Source organism: Denticeps clupeoides, chromosome 19 (assembly GCF_900700375.1).
Source record: "Denticeps clupeoides chromosome 19, fDenClu1.1, whole genome shotgun sequence".
Lineage (NCBI taxonomy): Eukaryota > Metazoa > Chordata > Actinopteri > Clupeiformes > Denticipitidae > Denticeps > Denticeps clupeoides.
In genome coordinates this window covers 19,174,799-19,183,632 of record NC_041725.1, presented here as the reverse complement: position 1 = coordinate 19,183,632, position 8,834 = coordinate 19,174,799, and the positions used below count along the sequence as shown (strand labels likewise).

The 8,834-nt window shown below is 48.8% G+C and overlaps 2 protein-coding genes across 3 annotated transcripts; both read right to left on the bottom strand.

Annotated features, from left to right (window-relative positions):
* Window positions 1–550: 550 nt before the first annotated feature.
* LOC114769353 (NAD-dependent protein deacylase sirtuin-5, mitochondrial-like) lies at window positions 551–3,995 on the bottom strand. 2 transcript variants are annotated; one of them, XM_028962289.1, is made up of 11 exons: window positions 3,921–3,995; window positions 3,404–3,478; window positions 3,192–3,233; window positions 2,983–3,116; window positions 2,724–2,867; window positions 1,894–1,975; window positions 1,708–1,795; window positions 1,565–1,618; window positions 1,227–1,350; window positions 1,034–1,149; window positions 551–924 (listed from the first exon to the last, which is right to left on the bottom strand). In XM_028962289.1, exons 3-11 carry the CDS (start codon window positions 3,208–3,210, stop codon window positions 849–851), a joined length of 837 nt encoding a protein of 278 aa, XP_028818122.1. In that variant the 5' UTR covers window positions 3,211–3,233; window positions 3,404–3,478; window positions 3,921–3,995; the 3' UTR covers window positions 551–848. The 2 variants fall into 2 exon arrangements, with proteins under 2 accessions (XP_028818122.1, XP_028818120.1); XM_028962287.1 differs by lacking the exon at window positions 3,404–3,478 and having other exon boundaries at window positions 3,192–3,294; window positions 3,921–3,982.
* A 576-nt stretch (window positions 3,996–4,571) lies between these two features.
* On the bottom strand, window positions 4,572–7,117 carry LOC114769355 (actin-related protein 2/3 complex subunit 5-A-like). Its single transcript, XM_028962291.1, has 4 exons — window positions 6,840–7,117; window positions 6,151–6,223; window positions 5,801–5,977; window positions 4,572–5,722 (listed from the first exon to the last, which is right to left on the bottom strand). Exons 1-4 carry the CDS (start codon window positions 6,977–6,979, stop codon window positions 5,660–5,662), a joined length of 453 nt encoding a protein of 150 aa, XP_028818124.1. The 5' UTR covers window positions 6,980–7,117; the 3' UTR covers window positions 4,572–5,659.
* Between the last annotated feature and the right edge of the window lie 1,717 nt (window positions 7,118–8,834).

Here is an 8,834-nt window from a genome sequence, read left to right as displayed (position 1 = left end):
CACCGCACACGGTGACACGGTGAAATGTGTCCTCTGTACCTAACCAGCATGACAGTCACATCGGCACGTGGTAGAAGACCCCGCTTCCCCATCTTCTTCGGAAGGTTTCTGGCTCTCTTCATGGGAGCAATGAAATCCATGATGGTCTGGTGCGTTGTGGGGAAATCTCGATGATGAAAACCTCGCTGATGGAGGATCTAATCAGAAGCCACTGAAAACTCAAATTTAGGTAACTTTATGTTAAGGAAAAAAATGGACTCATGTGGTCCACCTGTTGATGCATGTTAATAACACAACATTAATAACTCGAAGTGTTTTCTCCTCTGTGGCGAGACAACTGAACAATAGGAAAATTTTGAGTGAAACTTCCCATTCTGTTTATTTCCCTGATCTGATGCTCTTATCCAGGGTGGCTGACCATCAACAGTAACAACACGTGAGCTCCCATGTAAAGTACTGGTTGTAGAACATGTTGAGAACATCATCTACATGCATGTTTTATTTGAGCACCCTGGCTGAGCCAGATCTTCAGTAAATTCTTCATGTTCAAGACAGATCTCTTTACACTTGCCTGGCATGTTTGGTAAAGTTTTTTTTTTTGAGGTTTTGGCTACTGCGCTATATGCTATTAACAAAATTCCCTGACTTGACAGTCCCTGCCTGCAAATGATGCCTTTCCAGAAATTCCCCCATGCCGCAGTTCTTCTCTCGATTTGTGTGAAATGAGACTTGCGACTCGGCCTTCTCTTCTCTAATGAAACAGTTCATTTCTTTTTATTGTACAGTTAGTTTCATTAACAGTACAACAGTGCAGCGCTGAGGAGTGACGGGCGAGAAATAAGGAGGAATCATCTGACGGGTTCAGAGTCGCAGCGTTCAAGGGCCAAAGGGAGAGTGGATCCGCACGGGCCTTCAAAATGGAACCTGAACAAACAACACACACACACACACACACACACACACACACACATGGGCACGTTCGTTTCACACTCGTTGGCGCTCGCATTTATCTGTGTGAATGTGCGCGTCTCACGTGAATCGGGCGGTGGCTGGCGTGTCCTCCATGTTGAATTCGGCCACAGGTGTTCCTCTGGCCGCCACCTGGGGAGCGAACATGGCCGCCGGGTAGACAACAGAGGAGGTACCGACCTACGCACGGGAGCACGGAGAAAGGAGAACGTTCCGCATCGTCCCAGCATCCACAGTACGGCGCGATGCACACTCACCACGAGACAAAGGTCACACGTGTCCAGCTCCCTCTCCACGGCCGCCAGGACGTCAGAATCGAGAGACTCTCCGAACCAAACCACATGGGGTCTCAGCAGCCCGTTACAGCCGGACCGCTCACACCTGAAACCGGCAGGATCCGCGGTCAGGGGAACTGGAGCGTGAACGTTTTCACACTCGTCTGCCTGGAGGCAGTTTCTGCACCGGCCACAGTCTGCTGCCCTCTGGTGGTCCGCGGGTACCAACGCAGATCTACCCTCATCGTCCGGTACCACGGACATTTACAGTCGGTAGCTACGGTTCTCTCCCTCACCAACATGCACACACACACACACACCTGGGGAGGTCTTCTGCAGGAATTCGGGCGTCTTCGGCTTTTGGATCTGGTGCACTGTGGACAGAAAGCACAACGAGAACATCTTGTGTGTCAGAGTGTGTGTGTGTGTGTGTGTGTGTGTGTGTGTGTGTGTGTGTTATTACCCCTTCCCCGACAATGCCGGGCATATTGGGCTCTTCAGATTTTCGGCCACATTCCCACACGACATACAGCGAGTCTTAAACAGGCTGCCTGGCGGGGGGGGGGACAAACACAACCAAATGACGACCAATCAGCTGCACCGATGCCGTCCTCGCAGCCAATCAGGAACGGCCCTGCTGGCGTCTCACCGTGAAGCTCCAGGAGGTTCTGGGTGCCGGCGCGGCGATGCAGCTGATCGACGTTCTGCGTGATGACGACCACCGAGCGACCCTGCGACAGACGCATGTCAGTGGGGCCTTTTACATGTGTACATTTAGCAGAACTCGGAGAACCGACCTTCACCACGGACCCAACGTTCCTGGAGATGCAGGTGACTCACGTACGGGTCATTACCGCCGGACCTCGGTTTCGGTTCGGGTAAAGAGACGGGTGGTTTTATTATTTATCTGCAGTGTCGCAGCAGGTCTGTTGGCGTTTTGCTGCTGTGTTATGTAGTGGGCGGAGCTGTAATTTACTTTAGGGGAACTTAATAAAGTTCTAGCTTCCCGCCTTTTAACCTAAAAGCACCAATGGGCAAAGGCCCTCCCTGTCACGTGACTGAATAAAAAAGCTCATTTTACATCCAATCACAGAGCAACTGCGATGCTTCACATGGACGCCATGATGGTTGGTGGAGATCATGTTTTAGGAGAGGGGCGGGAAACGGGAGGTAACCTTTCCCTTTATGATGTCATAAGGGGACAAATTCCAGATCCGACCTCTGTATGGTAAAGCTGAACGACCAAAACACTCTTTACACCTGTCGCCATTTCTAGCCACTGCAGGACCGTAGACAGGCTCGGGGAACTCGTATTAATGTCAAATCATCTCACAAAGTCACATTTTTATAATAGGGGACCTTTAATGTCCAATCACAGGACGAATTTCAAAACGAAGGTCAAAAGGGCACATTGGGTCGTGCAGGGTTGACCGAACGGTTCAGTGTTTCAGCGAGTACCGTTACACCCCCAGTCATTACCTGTTCTTTCAGTCGCGCCTCACACTCAGCTATGGCGATGTGGGCGGGGTTTGGGCTTTTACTGAGAACGAGCTCGCGGCGGTAGTGGTAGAACTCCCACACGAGAGACGGGGAACGGGAGAATGCAGAGGGCGTGGCTAAGTCCTGAGAGACAGAACAGACAGAGGGGAACATCTTCAAATTCTAATTCTAGTGCATCCAGCTGTAATTGTGTTTGTGTGTGTATGTGGTGTGAGTGTGTGTGTGTGTGTCTGTCTACCTGTGCCTGCCACTTCCTCCAGTATCCGCCTGCTCCTCTGAACGTGGGCACGCCGCTCTCAGCACTCACACCAGCACCAGTGATGATGGCGATGTGCTGCGCTTTAGAGAAGACCTTACGGAACTCTGCCAGGTCTACACACACACACACACACATAAATATCACACAGATTTACATAAGCTCTGCCTTGCTGTGTGTGTGTGTTGCACCTGAACTGGGTCGTGACATCGCTGCGATCGTCCAGGGGACTCCTGCAAACCAACGAGGAGTCAGTCCTCTACAGGTCAACCGGCTGATAATCATCAGGAGTCACTTTTGAGCACACGCGCGTGCACACACACGTAACACACACACAAAAAAGTTCACATCCCACATACACACACAGAGAGAAAGAGAAAGAGAGAGTTATAGGTGCACTTACCTTTCAAATACGTTTTCAGATGGATGTGTGCTCACTCCCTGATCTACGCTTCTTTTAAAATCAAAGGGGGCGGGGCTGCGTGCAGACACGCCCACAAACAAACAAATCATAACTCGTGCAATTACACGTTGCTGTCTATTATAATAACATGCTTAATGCCTTCAATATTTTTACATTTACTGTATGTATATATATATATATATATAATCTTTAAAGCTTCATCTGGCCGGTAAACATTGTAAGTGACATCATGGCGAGATGTAGAGGAACAGGGAGGCTGTTTGCTTTATTCCTAATCTGCTGCGGACGTGGAGGTCGCAGATAAAGATGAATAAAGGCGAATAAAGATTAATAAAGGCGGCTGCCGTGAGAAAGAGCGATAAAGCAAAAACAAAAGCGTACACGGAGCATGGCCGGAACACCGATAACGTCGTCATTACTCCGTCCACCGTTCTTCCATTTTAACCAAGCGTCACGAATAAAAGTACCCGGACGCAGAGTGTCTCGGGGTCCTTACCGGGGTGCTCGTCGGGAGGCGACCGTCAAAAGTGACACTTTCTCCGGGAAACGTCGCGCCGCCGGAAGGACGACGACGTCGGGTTGCCAGGTCTGTGGCGACACGTCAGTTTTAAAGAGCCAAGAACCAGGACCTTTGTTCATTTTTCACAGGGACGTACAAACTAATCATGTCCCGATGAGCCAATGTCAACAGAATCTATTCAGTTCTTGGTTCTCAGAAAAAACATCAGTGACCTGCACTTTACACGAAATTCGCATAATATCCGCAGTACTGGCAACAACGCTGACCTCGCCCATGGGGCTCAACCTTAACCAATCAGAGAAGCGAGTGGATGACGCGGGCTGAAATAACTTCATTTCTGTACCGAACTCTAATTACAAAACGCATTAATAGGTGCAGACAACTTGCTTAATTAAACACGTTTACGCATATAAAAGTTTGTAGTTGATTTGTCGTCAGAAAATTCCAAGGTGCTTAGATGCTGCCACGGTGCACCGGCTAAATCTCCGAATCATGCAACAAATCAGTCTACAGCAACACAGAAATAAAAGTAGTCCAAAAGTTAAAAGAGTGTAAAGTGAGAAGGACCATGAGAGGTCCTTATAATATTTCACCGCTCACTGAAAAAAATTCAAAAACAAACGGAACTTTTTTTTTTAATAAACATTTTAATTTTCATGTTTTTTTTCCCCACAAAAGCACAAACATAAAAAAGGATTTTATTTCTGTAAGGCAGTCTTTACTCCAGTTTCGTACATTGTTCATTCCAAAAGAGATTTGGTCTGTGATCACAATAACGTTAGGAAGTGTGAGTTTGGTTGCACGGAGGCAGTGTTGCGGGGATTACGGACTGAACACGGAACGCAGGAGTCCAGCCGTATCCACCTGATGAACATCTGCAGATCTCCTCTCCTGGCACAAGATGGAATGATCAAAACACACACACACATACACACGATGGAAACGGCTGAACCAGACAGACGATTTGCTACAGACAAGATTAAAAAAAAAAAACAAAAAAAAAACAACAAATAGAGAAGTGAAATAAAATGATAAAAAAAAAACTACAATAATTTAATTTGCGAGCACCACAGACCGGTGATTATTGATGTGTGTGTGTGTACACAGTGGTGAATAGATAAACAGGGTGGAGGTAAGAGCATACTGCATTATGGGGTTTAATATTAAATCCACGTTTGCACACACACCCAACCAGCGGCCAGCACCACGTCTCAGCTGAACAAGGCTGACGTTCAGCAAAAATACTGGAAACACCACTCAGATGTTACGGCCGTCACCGGTGGTGCTGGATCAGAATTCAGCCGTCGATATAAAAGAAAAAAAAAACAAAAAAAAAAAAACACAGATTTGTCTGAGACGCGACAAACCAATTAACGGAGACTCATAAGATTCCATCGCTGCAGCACATTCTCACGGCCAGAAAGGTGCAGTGAGGACGACCGTTTCTACCCAGAAGGGAAAAAAAAAAAAACACAGTTTACCTGAGAAAAGCGAAGGTAAATCAAAACGAAACATTTTAATGGCACCGCTGTGTGTGAGTGCACACACGTGCATGAGTAGAAAAGCAGAGAAGGCTTAAAGTCTGGAAAAGGTATAATGCCCACTGAAAGCATGTGTGTAAAAATGGTTTACAGCCCAAACCAATCAGAGGACACAGAGAGTGTGTGTGTGTGTGTGTGTGTGTGTGCGTGAGAGAGAGACGCCAGATGTCCACATTAAACCGTCTTCCTGGCAGTCAGAACCCTGACGATGCAGCCCACTCCACCGGCCGACAGCGCCTGAGCGGGAGAGACACACACAGGACGTTACCCGCCATGTTCCCACAGCTGGGGCAGGAAAGGGTCGCGACCCCTGACCTTCTCGTGCCACTGCAGCAGCACGGTGCTGCTGTTCTCAGACGGCCTCTCGAAGCCCTTGTAGATGTATTTCATGAGCAGGTCCACCGAGTTTTTGTCCAGCGACTGTACCGCCTTCTCGATGTCAGCGCTCTTAAATGAGCTGAGGACCTTCAGGACAAGACCCTCAGCGCGGTCCTGCAACACACACAATATATATTAAACATTTTATTTACCGCAATATCACTATTATTACAAGCTAGCGTACTGGTCTGAATATAACAGTCTAGAAAGTATGGGTATACAACCATATCAAATTAATTGTTTAATTAGACTGCAGCCCTCAGCCAATGAGAGGGAGCCGACCTCACCTTGACGTTCTGGTTCTTGGTGTTGATTGGTGGGTTCTTCAGGACGGCCTGCAGCGCTCCCATCAGACTCCCCGTACAAAAACGCATGTTAAGGAGAACCAAGACGTTCAACAATCATTCTGCAACCAACATGATCGCTATATTAACGGTACAAGCCATAAATTAACTTTTAGTGAAAATCCTCCCAGCTTTGTTTGTGCACGCACACACACACTAAAATATATATATATTTTTTTTACAATATTCATGAAGGATCTCGGTCTGAAGGCACCAGAGAAAGAGGAAGGAGAGCAGAAAGCGCATATGGACTAATAAGGAGTCCGAGCCGACTTCCTCCTCGGCAGGAAGTATGCAGAGAATCCGACTGACGGCAAGTCGGGGCAGGACATAAACGCTGAGGACCTCGCTCGGCTCTGATTGGCCAGATTCCCGTCATCGATGAGTCGCCGCAGCCGTCTGATTGGCCGGGCCTGTTGCATTTATCACCAGAAACCAGAGCGGCGGCAGAAGCTCGACTTTCTGACTTGCCGCGTGTTAAAACGAGTTTGCAGGAGACGCCGAAGGCCAGAGTGACCATCTCGACCAGCACTCCGCGGTCAGCTCTAGCTCCGAAGCTGCTCTATTTCCTCACCACGCCCTGCCCGGACCCTACGAGCTGCCCTCACTACAGGGTGGGGCTGGAAGGATATTGCCTGATGAGGGAGTCCACTTCTGCTTCGTCCGGCCCCATCTGGTTCTCGCCCCCATCTTCTTCATCCACGAACTTGTTCTCGTCGTACTCGTCCACGTCCACCTTCCGGAAGCGGTCCGACACGGTGTTCTTCGACATGCTGCGCGTCTCCCAGCGGGCGAAACCCTCCGCAGTCCGACTGAAAACCCCGAGCTGGTGCTGCTGCTGCTGCCGCCGCCGCTGCTGCTTCCTGCCTCCGTCTGCACCGCAGCTGTAGGCCGCCACTTCCGCGTACGGCGTGCGGCGGACAGCGCCCCCAGCGGCGCGGCGGCGCAGTGCAGCAGCACTCTTCCCTCCTTCCTTCTCTCTGTCAGTCGTGCACATCGGTGATATAGGGTGCATTAGAGGTGTATAGAAGACAAACCTGGAAAAAAGTGATGCTGGAGTACTGGTTACATAATTATTTTGTTGCTAAAAGTAATGTATTCAGAATACTTGAAATGCACATCTAAAACAAACACGAAGCCAAGTAGTACTTATCTATCTAAATAAAAATAATAACAATTCATGCACATCTTTAAGGCGAAAGACAGTTTCTGAATGCACATCTGTATTCACACATCTGTGCGCAGTTGTATGTGTAAATGGCCCCATAATTAGAAGGTTGCCGGTTCGAATCCCGATCCGCTGAGGTGCCACTGAGCAAAGTACTGTCCCCACACACTGGTCCCCGGGCACTTGTCATGGTGCCCACTACTCACCAAGGGTGACGATTAAATACAGAAAAGCAATTTCCTTTGGGATTAAAAAACGTTTATAATAAATACATTTATACTGACCACTGTGCACTTTAATTAAGGCATGAGATTCTGCACTTTAACGTGTCCATTTAAAAATATGACGCTAACACCACATGGAACAGTGTGGGCATGAATAAACGTCTTCAGCAAATCAGTCTCTTTATTCATCATCCAGTGAAGGAGCTGCAGCAGCAACACTTTTTAGACACTTGGGCACCTTCTCAACAGATTTATTGTTCTTTTCTTCCTTTTTCTATTTTAATGTCTGCCCCCCCCCCCTTTTTTTTTTTTAACCCAAAGCCCTTTGAGATCAAGAGAAAGGGCAGTATGAATAAAAAAGTATTATTCTTATTCTTATTTAAAGAAATACTGCTGCAGTATTTCAACCCACACCAGGAGGTTTGTGAATATAAATCTGTGAAACAAAAGAACTGAGGCGATGCACCAACTCCTTTTCTCCAGCAGGAGGCGTACAAAGATGATCATTTGAGAAGAAGGGTGCGATTCCCCGCCCCACACGCGTACACGTGGGCTGTACGGTAGGGACCAGGCAGCTGATTCATTTTTCAGATCTGCCTGTCTGACCCCAGCGTCCCCCCTCGGCCCCACATCTGCCCTCTGTGACGTCCACAGACGACGGCTTTTTCCACCCCGCAGGCCCGGACTGCCGGAACTGAATTATGCAACCGCCCTGACTAATGGTCGGGGGGCTAAAACGGCACTTTCCATTTCTAGCGGGTAACTCACTCGCCTACGAACCAGAAGACCCGGGTTCAAACCCCACTTACTACCATCGTGTCCCTGAGCAGGACACTTGACCCTGAGTGTCTCCAGGGGGGGACTGTCCCTGTAACTACTGACTGTAAGTGGCTCTGGATAAGGGCGTCTGGTAAACGCTGTAAATGTACCACTGACGAGGAAGCTCTCCGAGCCAGAACCACTGACCGGGTCAGTGGTGGCCTAGCGGTTAAGGAAGCGGCCCCGTAATCAGAAGGTTGCCGGTTCAAACCCCGATCTGCCAAGGTGCCACTGAGCAAAGCACCGTCCCCACACACTGCTCCCCGGGCGCCTGTCATGGTGCCCACTGCTCACTCAGGGTGACGGGTTAAATGCAGAGGACACATTTCACTGTGTGCACCGTGTGCTGTGCTGCTGTGTATCACTTCACTTTGACCTGTCATGGTGCCCACTGATCAAATACAGAGGACATGTTT